Here is a 20,334-nt window from a genome sequence, read left to right as displayed (position 1 = left end):
TTTGATCTACCCAGATGTGCTAATAAATTCAGGATTTTCAAATATTCATTCTCATTCATCGATGTTTTATAAAAAATTTGATACGGTTTCATTTCTGACAAAACGCATTGAAACATATTTTTAAACAGTTTATCGATTCTCCGTTAGAATTGTGTATCCTTATTAAAAATAGCCTTTTCTAATCATTTTTGTACATACAAAGATCTTCTTTGTTTCATTTGATTTACAGTAAAAGTTAATACCTTTCCAGCACATTCTGATAATATTATAATAATCTTTGAAGGACAAAACTGTAAATAATTGTTGTTTAATGACATTTCTACCATGCCAAAATCTTAATCATTACGAGTAATTACGGACAATCAAAAATATCATGTGTGCAGATTACACGTGTTTGAAGTAAAACCTTCTTAAAATCTTCGTTTCGAGATAATGAGTCGAATGCAAAGTATCAGGTGTAAGATAATTGTAGGCTTGATTTATTATAAAAAAAAAAAAAACAACGTGTGCAGATCACACGTGTTAAAAGTGTAACCTTCAAAAAACTATGTTTCGAGAGAATGAGACAAATGCAGAATATCAGGTGCGGTGCGATGCGGTGCGGACTACGAGTCAAAGACCAAGAATAGGAAAAAGGGTATAGCTACATTCTGTCTCATTCTCTCGCAGGCTCAATCCTATATGTTTGTCTCTTTTTCTTTTCTTATTTAGTATCTTGGCCGTTTCATAGACGCCCGCTGTTACACCGTCTGTCTGTTACACCGCCGCCTACCGCTCCGTTACATCGCCGCCTACCGCTCCGTTACATCGCCGCCTACCGCTGCGTTACATTTTTTCAAATCACACCCATTCTAAAGAAGTTTTCACTTGAAAAATTATAATTGACAATTGGAATTAGGTTCACTTTCAAAATAAACTATTTCATCGTTTTGATTAAATCAGCAAATTGTTGTGTTACAAAAATGTTCATGATCAGTAACAAAATGTTTCAGAATAAAAAGATCATGTAAAAAATATAACATTTACAGTAGGCCACTTTTAAAGTAAACGGCTCATGTAAAATAATAATATTGATGTAAGTATAACATTGGGTTTAAAACGTTTACAGTTAATGAAAACTAAGAAAAAGGCATACGTAAGCATTCGAAAGAGTTCAATTTGCTGTTTGATGTAAAAAGAAAAAAACCTTCCTCACACACACACGAAGTGTTGTCACGTAGAAAATTGTCATAATTTCATGAATCATTGATGATCATTTATCAATAATGTCTCAATTATTACTTCATCATATAAACATTGTTATACAGTAAAATATATCACGTAAAATATCTTCTTTTTTTTTACATATATTTTCATTGATATTTTTCTCTTTTGATATCTTTTCTAACTTGTTTTTTATTTTTTGGTATTCAGTGTTACCACAAAATATATATATATATATATATTTATCTTTGGGGGATTTAAGTTTTAATTTTAAATTACATTTATATTTTTAATTATAAACGTAGCCATGTGCCGCCGACGCACGGATTTACGTATAGTCATCGTCGTCGTACGCTTTTCTGGATCGTTGAGGAAAAAAAAATAGAAAAAAAGAAAAAAAAAGAGAGCAAGAAGAGGACGACGAACGAGAGAAGGAGAGAGAGAGAAAGAGAGAGAGAGAGGTGAAGAAAATAAAAAGATATCATCCCGTGTGCGTTTGCTCGAAAATAGAAACGAGTCCTCGTTGACGGCCGAATACAAATTGTCCGCGTCATTGCTTTGCACCCTGCGAAACTTAACTTTTTTTTTTTTTTGTTTGTTTTTTTTTTTTCTTACATTAGACGTCAGGGAGAAAGGGGATGTGTGTGAGGAAATGGGAGAAAATTTAAAGAGCAACAAGAGAGAGAGAGAGAGAGAAATGAACCTTAAAAGGTGGTGAGTTATCTGTCGATTTTGAAATCAATTTTTTTTTATTTATTTGTATTTTTATTTTTATTTTTATTTTTTTTTTGTAATTAGATTTTAACAGATTTTATTGTTGATACAATTTTATAAATATATAAATAATAAGTTATATGATAATATATAAATAACAAATTGAAAGATTGAAATTGTAAGTGTTGTGTGTGTTTGTGTGTTTGAGAATTAATTTCAAATGTTTAACAAATAGAAATTCTAGTTTATTTCTATTTTTGTTTTTTAATATTAATTTTTTGACAGGAACATTTTAAATAGTTTTCATCCAATTTTTCATATAGAACATTATCTATGTATTTAAATAATATACTTTTGTGTTATTTAACAAAATTAATATTAAATTTAATATAATTTTGTTATTTAATAAAATTAATATTAAATTTAAAATATAATTTTATTATTTAACAAAATTGAAAGATTCAAAATTGTGAATATTATTTAATAACTTTAAAATGTTTAGCAAAAATAGAAATTTTAATTTATTTCTATTTTTGTTTTGTTTTATTTCAATTAATTTTTAACAAGAACATATTTAATAGTTGATCCAATTTTTCATATAAAACATAATCTATGTATTTATATAATATCATTTTGTTATTTAACAAAATTAATATTAAATTTAAAATATAATTTTAATATTTAACAAAATTAATATTAAATTTAATATAATTTTAATTATTTAACAAAATTAATATTAAGTTTAATATAGTTTCAAATTTAACAAAATAATTATTAAATTTAATATAGTTTCAATATTTAACAAAATTAATATTAAATTTAATATAATTTTAATATTTAACAAAATTAATATTAAATCTAAAATATAATTTTAATATTTAACAAAATTAATATTAAATTTAGTATATAATTTTGATATTTAACAAAATTAAATGATTCAAAATTGTGAATATTATTTGAGAATTAATTTCCAATGTTTAGTAAATAGAAATTCTAATTTGTATTTCTATTTTTTTGTTTTTAAATTATTTTTTAACAGATTTGATCGTTGATCCAATTTTTCATATAGAACAATATATATATATATATATAAATAACAAATTGAAAGATTCAAAATTGTGATTATTATTTAAGAATGAATTTAAAACGTTTAGGAAATAGAAATTGTAATTCGAAATGACGTCAGTATCATGGTAATATATTTATCCACGTACATTTTCATGGGTGGATTAAAAGGGAGTCAACTGAATGGTATACTAACACGCATTTAGGTTCGTTAAAATGGGTTCCTTACAGTGTTCGACTAAATCCACTTTGTTACTCATATAACTTCGACCTTTTTATATCGCATTTCACCGACGTGGCGTAAACGATAGATCATTTCTTTTTATTTTTCTTTTCTTTCTTTTATTTTATTTTGTTAACACGTCAACCAACACCTCTTACCGAAATCAATCTTGTTAAGTAATATTTCTCATAATTAATAACGGTGTAATAAGCTTACTGAATTTTGTAATAATTTAAACACCACTATATTATACAGTGTGATTCATCAGCACTTGTCACCTAAATAACTCAAAAAGTCTGATAGTAACAGAAAAATGGATAAGAACAAAGTTGCATACAAAAACTTAGGACTACAATATGACATTAGTTTGAGTCATTTTCGAGATTTATTGGTCAACTTTGTTTTGTTCAAATACAATGTTATATTTTAATACTAATTTTCGGATAGCGGTTGACAAGACGAATCCAATGATGTGCAACATTAAATACAAAACCCGACAATGACCAATCAAAACTATTCGGAAAATATCTGGTTCCCGTCCGTTGTCGGAACAACTAAAGTCTGACGCAACCCTGAGGAAACCCTGACGCAACCCTGAGGAAACCCTGACGCAACCATGACACGACCATGACGCGGAAGAGCTGTATTGTGACCGGTTTGTTCGCCAGTTTTGACCATCGTTGAATTTCAAAAATATTAATGTTGCATATCATTGGATTTGTCTTGTCAGCCGCTATCCGAAAATTAGTATTAAAATGTAACATTGTATTTAAAGAAAACAAAGTTGACCAATAAATCTTGAAAATGATTCAACCTAATGTCATATTGTAGTCCTGCATTTTTCATGCAACTTTGTTTCTTATCCACTTTTCTGGTTCTATCAGACTTTTGGGGTTATTTAGGTGACAAGAGCTTGTGAATCACCCTGTATATATGTATATATAGTACTCATACTAATATACGAGTATATTATATACTATATTTCATTGATTTTTTTTGTTTTCATGGAAAGATTTTGGAAGAAGAGAAAGAGGAAGAGATGAAGTCTCGTGGGACACTTCATTTCTTAAAAAAACGTCACTCAACACGTTCTCCATGAATAAAAGTACATTAAAAGAGAGAAAGAGATAGAAAAAGAAAAAGATTAGAAAAATGTTGAACGTAGTTTGTCGTTAACACCCCTATGACGAAGAAATGAAAGAAACTGTTCTCGAGACAAGTTTATAAGGGTTCGGGGACGTAGGGGTAGTTAATGTTTTCACCTTTTTTCAAAAATTATACTTTCATTTGTTTTTTGTATTATTACTTTTTTCCATTTTTTTTTTTTTATTATTATTAAATACAAAACAGATATCGATGAGAAGAATTCATTAAAAATTATAAACATTTACTTACATTTATCTGATAAAATTCGATAATGGGTTAAAGCGTTGTTTCATTTGTAACATTTTAGCATCATTTTTCGTATGATTAAAAAAAAAAAATAATAACACACACACACATATATATATATATAATAATAATGAGTCATTTAAATTGATCAAATGGATGTTCTGTATAATACAGTATGAAACACACTGGATGATGATTTATAAACTCACTGAATAATGAATGATTTATTATACTTACACTCATATATATATATATATATATATATATATATATATATATATATATATATACAGTCATGTATATACATATATATATATATAGTGTAACGTTACCTCGTATTTTTTTATTTCGTATTAAATGTAAACTAACGGATTATACAATATTTTATAAAATAATACGGTAAAGTTAATTTAAATTGAAAAAAATGTTGTGTTGTTTTTTTTTAATTTTTTTTTTATTTTTTTTATTTTTCAGAATCAACATTGTTGTTTTTTTTTTCTTTATTTGTCTTTCTTTCTTTTTTTTTTCTTTTTGTTTTTATTGTAATCATAATATATAGTATACGTTGAAGAAAAAGAACAATAATAAAATATGAATAGAAACAAAAGAAAAAAGAAAAAAAAAGAAAAGAAAAGAAAATTCAGGAGATGTGAGAACAGCTGTTGCGCGTTAGTTCAACTTAAGAATTTCTACGTTGATACTTCGAGGATACTTTAAATTCGTTATAAATTAGGTTTTCTTATGTTCCCGTATAAAATATGAGGGTTATTCGAAAAGTTCGTACCGATTTTCGGTAGATGGCATAAAGTTCTTTTGCTGAAACAAAACAAAAACCTGTGAAAAGTTTTGGAAGAGATGAAATTTGGAAGTTAACCTTAAAAATAGTGTAAAGGTTGTTGAACAAAATCACGCATTTATATATTATTTAATAAATATTAACAAAAGACTCTAATTAATCTTTTTAATTATTTAATTAAAATTTAAACTAATAATATATTTTATAAAAAAAAGAAATAAAACTCTTAAATGCGTTGCATTTCAATTTTCCGTTAAAATCGGCAATCGAACTTTTCGGACAACCCCAATAGTTTGTCATTTAAAATAATTCAATAATAATTAATAATAATTAATAATTTTTATTTTTTCATTCTGATTCTTAATTAAATTTTTTCAAAACTATCGAACACTATTAAAATTATACTAATCCATAAATCCTCATATATATCATCATCATCATCATCATCAAACTTTCACGTGTACTGATTTCTGTCTCTGAATATCTTTTGAACGCTTAATTTAATCACCAAAACATAAGACACCATTTTTATAGAGCACTTAATTTCCTACAAAAATTTCTATTGCGCATTTTATAATAATCATTTATTGTCGAGTTATAAAATTATTCATCAACAAAAATGAAATTTGTCTTATATTTGTCTAATCAAACTTAAATCTTCAATATCATTCAAATGGTGAGGTTTATGGAAAAAATATAAGATACCTTTTTTGTAGAGCATTCAATTTCCTACAAAATTTGTCTAGAACATTTTTCTCTACAATCAATAAATAATGAGTTATGAATTTTATTCTATTAGACTGAAAAAAAAAAAAAAAATAAAAAACTGCGATGCGGAGGATCTTCCAATTAAAATGAAGAGCTCATATTTGGTGAGAATTTTTTTCAGGTTTCTACTAACCCATTTTTTCCGTGGCACTTGTAAACAAAAAAATAATTGATTTTTTTGACCCATCATAATATATATATATATGAATACTTACGTTTTCAATTAAAATTTCATAGCAATTTCATTTTGTTTTCTTCAAAGGAAAAAAAAAATATTAAAATAAATAATATCATCGTACGTATGAAATTTATGCAAAAACTCCCATATAATTGTGAATTTTTAAACAATATTATAATTGATTCTATATATATATATATATTTTACATTTGACATGAAACACAATCATCGTAACAGGTATTAAATATTATTTACATATCTACCCTTTTTACCGTTGAATTAACGATAAAATCTTTATACTAATAATAATTATCGGATAAAAAAAGAGAAAGAAAGAGAACGAGTGAGAGAAAGAGAGAGAGAGAGAGAAAAGAGTTGGATTGGATGAGGATTGGGGGCAGGGGAACAGGGAGAAATGAAAAATGGTCGTACGTTGAGTTAGAGTAGGTGGAAAATAAAGTGCACGTGCTATTCTTGCAGTCGGTGCATGGTGTGCACAATGTTGACGTGGCCTTTTCTCTACGTTTTACGGGATAGGTAGATATATTAAAACGCACGGGTTGTTCGTTTTGTGTTTGGAAAACAATGTTTCCGCAAACATAGCCGTTCATTGGTCGTTTCTCGTTGGTCTGGCTTACTACCTACTATACTTTTTCTTTTTTTCTATTTTTATATTTTTTTTATTTTTATTTTTATTTTTATTTTTATTTTTTCTCTTCCACCATTAGTTTGGAACATCTATGAATAATACACTTTTCTCCAACAAATAAAACAATTCAATTGGAACGATCAAATCTACTATACAGGTTTTCTATTTTAAATATCTTATCTTTCATGTGTTTATCAAATATTTGATCATCGATAGAATTCAAAATGTGCCTAATATTATAACTTTGGTCATCATCCAGGATACAATTTTTGAATAGGTCAGCAACTTTAGATGTATTTAGGATCGATCATGAACCAGACGAAACGAAATTAACGAAGAACTTAAGAAAAGAATCAATTTAGACAATGTCAATAAATTTCTCAGTCTTGGTGCTTCAAAATCAGGATATACAGGACAATCATCCTACCGGTAGTCCTTTATGGTAACCAAACGTGGTGTCACTTACGTTACGGGTCCAAAAGAAATTGAGGCTTTTCGAAAATCAAGTTGTTTCGTAAAATGTTCGGTGCAAAACGCGATGAGCAAACGGACGAATGGGAAAACTTCATAACATGGAAGTACACCGACTGTACAACAAAACCGGACATCATTAACGTCGTAAAATCACGCCAATTAAGATGGGCAGGATGTCACGTGGCGTGCATGGGGGGTGGATCGAAGGGTGCATAAAATACTGATCGGTATACCGAACGGGAAAAGACCATTTGGGTTGACCGAGACGTAGATGGGAGGACAATATTGTTTCGGGGTCTTAAGGAAGTGGGCTACGAAGACTGCGAATGGAGGAGTCGCGGCTCAGGGATGGGATTGGTATTTTCAGCAATGAACTTTCGAGTTCCTAATGTCAATTAATAATAATAATAATAATAATATTATTTTTCGTGTTACATTTTCAGCATGACTGGTCGTCATTAGATTCTTCTCTTTCGTTGCTTTCATCATCGTTCTCCCTAACTTCATCGTCAACACTGCTCTCTTCAAATTGTTCATTAATCCCATATGTTTCATCGATGTTTTCTTCATTTTTGGTATAATAATAATAATAATAATAAAATATCTTTTGTGTGTTTGATATTTAACACTTGGCATGCAGCGGGTATACTTCAAAGTCAAGTTATGCGTGCAGCGGCAATTTTTTCGTAAATCACGCGCAAGTTTATTCAACAATTTCTTGTGGCTTATTTTTTACATCTTTGTCGAATTATATACTGCATATGCATTGAAAAATGTATAATTCATCATATATATATATATCTAAACACTTTGTTCACTTCACACTGTATTATAATTTTACGTTACCCGTTATTCACTACAAATCTACTAAATACGTATTTTCACGTGATCCGTGTTCCAGTGATAGATTACGAGAAACGTAAAAATACGTGGCCCGCGTGCCAAGTGTTAATATTAATTTTATTTACCAGACACTTCGTGGTATAGCTAATTTTGATACAGGTAGTCTGCAAGGTAAAAAAAAAAATAAATATAAAAAATAAAACACGCAATTCTTGGACGACAAACAATTTCTTTTTATTCTTATCATTTACTCACAGTGGTATAGTGCGCTTAACTAATTATTTACAGATGTGTAAAAAAAAATATATATATATATATTACGATAAGAACTTAAGATCGTATAATAATAATAATAATAATAATAATAGTAAGTAATAATTAATTAATAATATATTAATAATAAATCTAATTGTCCTTATCGTCATTGAATTTTGTAATCGTTACGACAAATAGGACGTATTTAAGGACATATTTGCGATTATTTTCGATAAGAAACAACATTTATACATCTTTCGTTACATTTAAAATTGCAATTGCACAATAATTATATTGTTTTACAGTTTTCTTTTCTTTTCTTTTCTTTTTTTTTCTTTTTCTTAACTCGGATATTTTTAAATAAATATTCGAATAGGTAAAGAAGAAGAAGAAGAAGAAGAAGAAGAAGAAGAAGGAAAGGAGTAGAAAAAGATTTTAAATTTCATCGTTTCGTATTTTTTTTTTTTTTTTAAGGAAAAAAGAATAGAAAGAAAAAGGAATAAGTTTACCGTGCTAATTGATAAACACTCGTGCTCTTATTTATTCCTTTATCTTTCTCACTCTCTCGCATGGAATTTCAAAGAAACGTTTAAATAGTTCCGCGACGATGTATTACGCATATCATCATCGTCATCGTCATAGTCGTCGTCATCATCGTAGTCGTCGTCGTAGTCGTAGTCGTCGTTGTCAACTTGCATTCGTTGCTTTACAAATTTTCGGTTTGGCTTTTTACTCTTCGTCCTTCATCGATCTGTCATTTTGTCTCGTGAGATTCAAAATGGTAACGTTCCAGAAGAAAATTCTAGAATATTATTTTCCTCTGTTGTCGTCGTCGTCGTCGTCGTCGTCGTCGTCGCATATCCAAAAATAAATTTATCAAATTACCGACGCGAAATATAAATTACTTAAAAAGAATGTTTCAATTTTTAACATTGACTGGTTTTTTTTTTTTTTTTTTTTTATTGCTTTTGGAAAAAAAAAGTAAAAAACAAATGAAAATAATATTGAATACAAATTGCATTGAAAATATTCTTGAAATTTTTTTTAACATTATTAAAGTAACGCGAAATACAAATACTTGAAAGAATTCTTTCGATATTCAAAATTAGGTTTTTATTTCTTTTGAAAAAACAAAAACAAAAAAATTAGAAATTAAAATTGCATAAAAATAAAAAATATTCGTTTGAGCCAATTCAACTGACTAAAATCTCACTCCTCATTAGAATATATTTTATATTATTTAAATTAATAAATTAATAATAATAATAATAATTATACTGTGTGTGTTTACGAAACGTCAATAAATTTAGCATTAATTAAAAATTATTCCAAAATAAAAATAGAAAACTAGAGAAAGAGAGAGAGAGAGAGATAGAATTGTGATAACACCTGGTACGTTTATTAACGTACGAAAAAGTGAACAAAAAAACGAAGTGTCCCTTTTTTATTTTATTTTTTTTTTGTTGTTTGCTTTTTTTGTTTTTTTTTGTTTTGTTTATCTTTATATCGAATAAATCGATTAAAGGATTCACATGAAACACTTCGATCGCGTTTGAAATTCGACGGATGAAAATGCCGGGGCGGAAACACTCGATGCAACTGTGGTTCCCATCATGGACGGTGGAACACCGCCGACGGTTGATGTTGATGCCGCTGTACTACCTGGTTCCTCTTTCACGTTTACCACTATGATACAAAAGAGTACGTAACCAATTGAAAAATCATCAAGATTTAATTATTTGAATAATTTTCACGCAAACATCTTTTCTTTCTTTTCCATTATATATTTCATTTGTTATTATTCAAAGTAAAATATTGGATTGTTTGGAAAGTAATTTCATGTTTCTTTTTGTAAAAATGAAGACAATTTTCACTTCAAAGTTAAATCTAAGCCTTTCGAGTTGACTTAAACTGTTGAATTTTGATAAATTTAACCTCACACAGATCTTACGGATTGGTATTTGCTGATTTTCATTTATTGTGTCAAGAAAAAATACGAAATTACTTTTCAAATAACCTATATTAGGTGTACAGATAAATATCCGCCATTTTAAGAAAGATGGCGCTACTCAAAGATGGCTGACAAATGAAAGACAGCATTAACACATTGGCTTGAAGTATTATTGACTTTGTATCAGCATCATATCATTTTGTTTCTCCTAAAATGTCTAAATTTGTTCCAAATAAGCATCATTTGCAGCAACTTTTAATTTACTTCTTCAATTGTAAACAAATCTGAAGCTGAGGTGCATCGATTGCTTGTAGAAGCATATGATAAGTCTGCTTTAAGTGAGAGAACTTGTCGTGAGTGGTTTCAAAAGTTTAAACACGGTGACTTTGACGTAAAAGACAAAGATCGCAGTGGAAGGGCCGAAAACGTACGAAAACAGGGCTGTTGTGTATTACGAGTTGCTCAAATCCGAGCGAAACCTTTATTGGAGTTCTCTACCGAACACAATTAATGAGATTGAGCCGAGTTCTGAAGGACAAACGCACTAATTACTACTCCAGACACGACAAAATTATTCTCCTCCATGATAATGCTCGTCCACATGTTGCGGTTCCGGTCCAAAACTATTTGAAAACACCTGATTGGGAAGTGTTACCCTATCCGCTGTATTCACCAGACATTGCGCTGTCCGACTATCATTTATTCCGATCGAAGGCACATGGTCTGTCTGAGCAGAGCTTTATATCATATGAAGATACTATAAATTAGGTTAATTCGTGGATAACCTCAAAAGATGAAGAGTTCTTCAGAATGCTGTCTGAGATATGGGCAAAAGTAGTTGCTTGTGATGAACAATGCTTCGAATAAACGTAATGTACCGTTCTGTCACAATAAATTCGTGGAAAATTTATTTGTACACCTAATAACAATTTTATATTAACCAGTTAATTGTGGTACTATGTTTCGAAAGTGCACACTGCTGTGTGTCGTATAAATTGACTGGTGACGAGTATATTCGTCAAGCACAAAATAATTTTCACTGTTAAAATATTCCATTAATAAGATAAGTTTATTTTATAAAATTGGCAAGTAATAATGATAATATATATTACATAATTAACAAAAAACGCAAGACCATAATATATTTAAAGTTAAAAATTGAAATTTCTGTTTTGTATTGGTATTCACCAAAACAGGGTACTACTATATTTCATTCCTTTGTTTTTATTCCACCTTGGTTTCAAAATATTCTAAACATCTTGAATTTTGAGAATATGTTTCATATTTCACAAAAATTACAATTTAAATATCCAATAATCGCTGCTTTATTTGCACGACGAATATACTCGTCATTACACAAAATCCTGCTACTTCTTCGTGACGAGTATATTCATCATTACACAAAATTCTGTCACTATCTTCATGACGAGTATACACGTCAAACTCAATTAACTGGTTAATTAATGAAATAAAATGAACTCACTTTCTGGCCAATAGCATCTTGCTGGCATAGTTTCATTCGGCATACTAGCTTCGTGTCTTCTACCACAGGCCGTGAATGTACCACCAAAGGATCCATTGGTCATCGATCCTGGTGATCCAGTAGTTCCACCTGGAACATCCAGGTAATTGCCTTGAAAAGCTTTGTCCGATCGTCTAATGATTCGCGAGCTCATAGAACTGATGTTCGGAGGATAGAGCAGAGACTCACTTAACGAACTACTCAGTTGACTGTAACCATTCATCGTTGGAATCTGCATCGATTGCATTGATTGCAACTGTGGTTGAAGCTGCAAATTACAAACGTCAACGAGAAGAGAAAACAAACAAATGTTTAACAATGACTAATATTTATTATTTCAATTCTTACCGATTGACAATGACTGTAAGATAATTGTGGTTGTTGAAGACTCCATCCGCTAAAAATGTAAAAACAAATAATATAATCTAATTTTGTTGATAAAAATTAATTGACAATGAAATAAATGTAACGTAAGTGTGTGTGTGTGTATGTATGTGTGTTAGAATTATTTATTGATCATAGAAATACCTCGTGTCGTATCGGGCGTATGTTGTTGGTGCATAAGATGATGGCGTATGAGCGAATAAATTTCTAGGACCAAGATGAACGTGAGTCGGTGAAAAAGGATCACCGAAAATAGATTTAGGATAAGGAGCATTTCTGTATGGACGTTTCATACGCCTGCGTCTTCTGAAATTACCATTTTCAAACATGTCCTCGAAACTGGGATCTAATTGAACGAAAAATGAACGATAACCCAAATCAATTAATTTGATCAACAATTTATTTCTAATCTATTAATAACATTTAACACATTCCTAACTAATTGTAAATCATAAAAAAAAATAAAAAAAATAGAAATATAATTTTTAAAAATGATTAACATACCGAGTGTCCAAAAGTTGCCTTTCTTATCAGCACCACCCTCTCGCGGTATTTTGACGAAACATTCGTTCAATGATAAATTATGCCTAATAGAATTTTGCCATCCCTTCTTATTGTTCTGATAATAAGGAAATTTCGAGGTGATGTATGCATAAATTTCGCTAAGGGTCGCCCTTTTTTCAGCACTGTGTTGTATCGCCATGGCAATCAATGCAACATAACTGTAAGGTGGTTTGCTTGTTGCAGTTGAAACATTGTTACCATTATTATTGTTATTGGTACTCGTTGCAGTATTGGAACCAGCACTGTTGTCAGTGCCAGCAGTAGGTGTTGAAGGTGCAGAAGGTGTCGAAGAATTACTGTTAGTCGTTGAACTGTGAAGTCCTCCGCTAGGTGAAGACACTTTATCTTCAAGATGATGATGCTGTTGTTGTTGTTGTTGTTGTTGTTGAGACGATGTTGTAGAATGAATCGAAATTGTTGTATTAGAACCGTGCAAGCTATGATGAGGATGATGAATACTCAAAGATGGATGATGTGAAGTCAAACTTTTGTTTAAACCAGTTGATACAGAAGATTCCAAATCCTTCGAAGCATTGATCACGTAACCATTTTGTAGATCCGATATGAAATTACTCACTGCGAAATCAAAATGATTACTTCTTTTTATTATTATTATTATTATTATTATCTTAATCATTAATTCAATGATGATATATTTTCAGGTCGAATGAAATTGATCCTACTTAATTTCCTACCCCCTTCACCCTACCCTCAGCCCCTTCTTCTCCCCTGTTATCTTTTTTTTTTTAGTTCGATTTTTTGTTTTCAACGTGGTGCCTTATACGAGTTGTTCTTTCTCTCTCTCTCTCTCTCTTCTCTCTGTCCCTTGGTCATCTATTTTTCTCTTCCTCTTTCTTTCTCTTTCTATCACCATCTCTTTTTACCACGCCGGCGGCGTGTACGTGGGTTATTGGTGTCCAGTTTCATCCCGTTCCAGTTACACGTGCCTCACTCTACCGATATACTCGACACCGCGTACTCTTCTCTCTCTCTCTCTCTCTCTCTCTCTTTCTCTCTCTCGCTCTACGTGCACGTTTCCTAACTAAGAAACTACGAATTTTACGATTTTACGTATATACTGGGATATCCATTATTTTTCATCTAGTTTTAGTTTTAGAAAAACTCAAATATGTATATTGTAAAAGGAAATAATATAGTTCTAATTTATTTCATAATATTAACCCTTTTTTTTATTAAGCAACATGGTCAATGTATTCCTGTAGGTTTTGCATTCAATTTCCAAAAGGTTTTGGTTAATATTTAAAGTGTACTTCATTGGGGGTGTTTTTAGAATATGGGAAGGGTAGAACAAAGTCATCTAATTCTAGTTTTAAAAGAATTCAAATTTATATATTGTAAAAGAAAGAAACATGTCATATATAGATTGAATTTATTTCATAATATGAACCCTTTTCTTATTAAACATCATAGTCAATGTATTCTTGTAGGTTTTGCATACAATTTCCAAAAGGTTTTAGTTAATATTTAAAGTGTACTTCATTGGGGGTGTTTTTAGAATATGGGAAGGGTAGAACAAAGTCATCTAATTCTAGTTTTAGAACAATTCAAATACATTTTATATTATATTGTAAAAGAAAAAAACAAATGCCATGTATAGATTGAATTTATTTCATAATATGAACCCTTTTCTTATTAAGTATCATGGTCAATGCATTCCTGCAGGTTTTGCATTCAATTTCCACAAGGTTTTGGGTAATCTTTAAAATGTACTTCAATAGGGGTGTTTTTAGAATATGGGAAGGGTAGAACAAAGTCATCTAATTCTAATTTTGAAAGAATTCAAATTTATATATTGTAAAAGAAAGAAACAAATGTGCCATGTTCAATGCATTCATGCCAAATTCAGTCTGTACTGAATTTATTTAATAATATGAACCCTATTCTTATTAAGCATCATGGTCAATGTATTATTGCAGGTATTGCATACAATTTCCAAAAGGTTTTGGGTAATCTTTAAAGTGTACTTCATTGGGATTGTATTTTGAGTATAATAAAGAAATTGCAAAGTGATCTTAGGAAGAAGAACACTTGAACTCTTAAGCCATGTTGATCTTTATAGTAAAAGAATAACAGAATTGTTATTTTTAATTATTAATAATTCAATTTGTCTAAACTATCAGATAAATGAGAAGGTTTGTGGACAAGACTAGCACCTTTGAGTCGCTAAAAAAAAAATAATTGGTCCTAGAACTAGCAGAATTAGCCTATTTAGGGCTGTTTAGTTAAAGATAATAGGACAAAGTTAAAAGAAGAAGGATAATTAAATTTGTCTAAATTGTCTTTTTTCATATAATATTTTTCCTCCCTTATAACGTGGAAGTATAGAAGATTATGGTTTTATAATCAAATAGTTGAAACATTGATTTCTGCAATTTACTGTATCATATATTGGGTTGAAAACTAAGTAATTGCAGATTTCACCAATCATTTTCTTTGAAAAATCTGCAATTACTTAGTTGTTAACCCAATATATATATATTATATTGGGGTACTTACGTATTAACGTCACCGCAGTAAAATTCCGCTAAATCAGTAGAATAATTGATTTCTCCAAAAACGTGTAAGTATTACCTAAGTAGTCAATAGAATAATTGATTTCTATACTTTATCGTGTTACCATATATATATAGGATATATTTATTTGAAAAATAAATAATAGTAGAGCACATAAGTCATTTGTATAACCAAAAACATGTCGTGCTACCTAAGTAATCAGTAGAATAATTGATTTCTCCAAAAACGTGTAAGTACTACCTAAGTAGTCAATAGAATAATTGATTTCTACACATTATCGTATTATCATATATATATAGGATATATTTATTTGAAAAATAAATAATAGTAGAGTACATAAGTCATTTGTATAACCAAAAACATGTCGTACTACCTAAGTAATCAGTAGAATAATTGATTTCTCCAAAAACGTGTAAGTACTACCTAAGTAGTCAATAGAATAATTGATTTCTACACTTTATCGTGTTATCATATATATATAGGATGTATTTATTTGAAAAATAAATAATAGTAGAGCACATAAGTCATTTGTATAACCAAAAACATGTCGTGCTACCTAAGTAATCAGTAGAATAATTGATTTCTCCAAAAACGTGTAAGTACTACCTAAGTAGTCTATAGAATAATTGATTTCTGCACATTATCGTGTTATCATATATATAGGATGTATTTATTTGAAAAATAAATAATAGTAGAGTACATAAGTCATTTGTATAACCAAAAACATGTCGTGCTACCTAAGTAATCAGTAGAATAATTGATTTCTCCAAAAACGTGTAAGTACTACCTAAGTAGTCAATAGAATAATTGATTTCTATACTTTATCGTGTTATCATATATATATAGGATGTATTTATTTGAAAAATAAATAATAGTAGAGTACATAAGTCATTTGTATAACCAAAAACATGTCGTGCTACCTAAGTAATCAGTAGAATAATTGATTTCTCCAAAAACGTGTAAGTACTACCTAAGTAGTCAATTGAATAATTGATTTCTACACTTTATCGTGTTATCATATATATATATAGGATGTATTTATTTGAAAAATAAATAATAGTAGAGCACATAAGTCATTTGTATAACCAAAAACATGTCGTGCTACCTAAGTAATCAGTAGAATAATTGATTTCTCCAAAAACGTGTAAGTACTACCTAAGTAGTCAATTGAATAATTGATTTCTATACTTTATCGTGTTATCATATATATAGGATGTATTTATTTGAAAAATAAATAATAGTAGAGTACATAAGTCATTTGTATAACCAAAAACATGTCGTGCTACCTAAGTAATCAGTAGAATAATTGATTTCTACACTTTATCGTGTTATCATATATATAGGATGTATTTATTTGAAAAATGAAGAATATTAGAGCATATAAGTCATTTGTATAATCATGACTCTTATTAGTCACGCTTCGAAGCATGCTCGAACGTTCCCCGGTTGCCTTTTATCGCTTCGTATATCGGATATCTCGTACTAAACATCAACTTGGTGCCCGCATCGGATGTCAGAGACAAGTTCCGTTTAAACGGTCCAATTGTTCTTTGACTATACAACACACGGGGTTTGTATATGTTACAACAAGATTTCTTAGAATCTCGATCGAAGGAGAACGTAGAAAATTCACGTATCTTTTTTTCTTTTCTCTCTTTTATTATTATTATTATTCTTTTTCTTTTTTTTTGTTTTCTTTTAAATATACTTATTTATTTTTTGTTTCGATTTATCGATCCATCAATCTCCTCTTTCAAGCTCGATCGTTTTACTTATATACGTTGACTAAAATCTTATTCTGTATAATTTTGTATATATAGAAAAATTCAGTGTCACATTGTGTTGGTTTATGAATGAACTTAAAAACTACTGAACCGATCTTAAGAAATTTCTTGTATATTTTGTATTTTGTGTGATTTTCTCTCTTTCCATATTTTTTTTTTTTTTATTTCTTATTTGCTAATTTAAGGATTTATTATATAAAGGTTAACTAGATTTCCAGGTTTTGTAAATATTCAATAGATGGTACTGTATTACAATTCAATTATTTCGATATATGTATATATAGAGTCAAGTTAATATAGTTTATTATATACTATATATATAATAATATATTATAGTATACTATAATAGTATAATATACGTATATATATATTTAAAAAAATCTAAATTAAATTTACGACAAAATTAACATCAAACAATTTAACAACAAATTTAATTTTATATAATTTTAAATATATAACAAGTTATAAATAAATAATAGTCATTAACAGTTGTTCCAGTTATAACACACATGTTGTGTGAGCGGCCATTAAAGTGTTAATAAATCCTATATTAGTGTAAATTATTAATATTTATTTTAATATTAATTTTATAATAATTATAAACCTAATATACTATATATTGACTATATAATATTATAATTAATTATATAGTATATTATAATTAATTAATAAATAATAATAAATTATAATATAACTTAACTTAGAATTGATTTACTATTTAAAGGTTATCTACGTCTCTATTTACTGTAAGTTTTCAATAGATGGCTCTATAACACAATTCAATTATTCAGATATATTCAAGTCATACATTTTTTACAGATTTACATATTACATAACCTTACTTCTTATATTTTTTTTTATATTATCATTTATTTTATATTGTTTTAATTCTAAATTGAATTCCCATAAATTATTAGTGAATATTAATTCACATCAATACTTAACTGAAACCATTTATAATATACAGTTTTATGTTCTTCTTGTATAAACTAATTAAACAGAATGACACTATTTTGATTATTATATATTAAATATTTTTGATTATATTTTAAAATGACTTTAACTATCGTGCCAAAAGGTTAAAAGTCGAATTATTCGAAAGGATAAAAGAAGAAAAGGATATGTAACTTGATAATACAGTCTAATCGTTTAGGTCAAAGGGAGAAATATGCGATGACGATAATTTTATCTACAACTAAGAACCGATAATAAAACTTACTTCTTTGATTAACCGTGCGAATGAAAATGCAACTAACTAAGAATGTAATCAACGAAGAAACTCATGAGAAATTTGATCTCTCTTTTTTTTTTCTTTTTTCTACCATTTCATGATTATCGATTGATGAAGACTCATCATCCAATTATATCGGTCGCATCACAAATGAAAAAAAAAAAAAGAAAAGAAAAAGAAAAACAAAGAGAAGTATACGAAAACGATCGAGTGTTATGACAACGAACGGTCACTTTATCCAAGTTTAGAAAACAATGTTCCATCCTCGGTCATCTAACTAGAACGATACGACCGGTCATATCCGTATACGGGAGAAACGGAATACCATTTCGATAGTATTGAGTTAGGAAGATCTTGTTTTCATCCTATCATAGAATAGTATTGATGGAGACACGTGTTCGTAACCCATTTCCAGAGGCCATCATCAAACCATAGACATTGAATTATCTGATATCTTTCGTATTCGAAACATTCGTGTAATTAATATCCCTTCAGACGATTCATCTAAATCCTTTAATGAAGATTATATAGTTCATTTATAACATAAGAACTAAATTATTACTATTAATATATATATATATATATATATATATATATATATATTAACCTGTAATTAATTATAGGTTAACTAGGTCTTTAGGTATATATATATATATACCTATAATATAATTAATATATATATAACCTGTAATTAATTATAGGTTAACTAGGTCTTTAGGTATATATATATATATATATATATATATATATCCTATAATATATATATATATATATATATTATATATATATATATTATAGGTATATATATATATATATATATATATACCTATAATATAATTAATATATATATATATATAAAATGTAATATTATATAAATAATACAATATAATACAAAATAATTATATTACAATATTACAAATTAAAATAAATATTATTACTATATATATATATATATATAGTAAATATATAATATATTATATAATATTATTTTATAAAATTATAATATAATAATAATATAAATATTTATATAATTCCTATTACTGTTTAACAAAAATATAAAATAATAATTCAATAATATATTAATATATTAATTATATTAACCTTTGCTTACCACCTTTCCTGGAGTAACACGCTTACCACACCCACGGACGAGATAAATCGTTATAAAAAAAAACTATTGCATAGATTTACTTCAACATTTTTTTTTAAACTTCTTTAATACTTACTTAAAAAAGACTATATAGGTTTTATAGTTTTAAATTAAATTTAAATATGTTGAAAAAATTATCAAAGTTGAACAATTGAGAAAAATGACTCAAGTTGCAAAAAAGGTCGTCTGGGTCCTTTGGGCCAAGTGTGGTAAGCAAAGGTTAATTTATTTAATGAATATATAATTAATATTAATTATTATTATATTATATATATAGTATATTATTATACTATGTTATCGTTGAAAGATTAGAATTAATCAATGTCAAAATACGCATGATTTAATGGTCAACATTGTGCCAAATGTGTCACTGAAAAAGATCCAATTTATTTAGGGTTTATTCTCTTACGTCTACATTTTTTGGACACCCATCAAACGATCATGTGAATAAAAGAAACTTGTAATCAGACATTTTTTTGTCTTATTCAATTCTTTTTGTAACATGTAAGTAACACAAGTTACATTTTAATGTATAATACGTGTGTGTATATAATTCGTACTCTATCTCATGTTTATATTACATGATTCATATGCAATTATGAGATTTCTAGTAATTAGTAGTAATAGGAGTATCATACGATGCTATTTGTTCC

General features: G+C 28.3%; 1 protein-coding gene across 5 annotated transcripts in view; it reads right to left on the bottom strand.

The window, feature by feature from the left end:
- Window positions 1-6,714: 6,714 nt before the first annotated feature.
- The window catches only part of LOC107071230 (uncharacterized), a 39,874-nt gene continuing 26,254 nt past the window's right edge, over window positions 6,715-20,334 (bottom strand). For 2 of the 5 annotated variants that reach the window (XM_089171491.1, XM_015330026.2), the window contains exons 4-8: window positions 12,922-13,557; window positions 12,562-12,763; window positions 12,382-12,430; window positions 11,995-12,301; window positions 6,715-10,246 (exon numbers count right to left, since the gene is read on the bottom strand). In XM_089171491.1, coding sequence (XP_089027617.1) covers window positions 10,089-10,246; window positions 11,995-12,301; window positions 12,382-12,430; window positions 12,562-12,763; window positions 12,922-13,557 — 1,352 coding nt within the window. In that variant the 3' untranslated portion in view covers window positions 6,715-10,088. The remainder of the gene's footprint in view (window positions 10,247-11,994; window positions 12,302-12,381; window positions 12,431-12,561; window positions 12,764-12,921; window positions 13,558-20,334) is intronic. The other 3 variants (XM_015330027.2, XM_015330028.2, XM_089171492.1) reach the window with 3 other exon arrangements.

This window comes from Polistes dominula, unplaced genomic scaffold (genome assembly GCF_049000335.1).
Source record: "Polistes dominula isolate Pdom_NZ unplaced genomic scaffold, Pdom_raw_medaka contig_26, whole genome shotgun sequence".
Taxonomy (NCBI): domain Eukaryota; kingdom Metazoa; phylum Arthropoda; class Insecta; order Hymenoptera; family Vespidae; genus Polistes; species Polistes dominula.
Note: the sequence above shows the minus strand (reverse complement) of the source record. Positions and strands in the feature narration are given on the sequence as shown.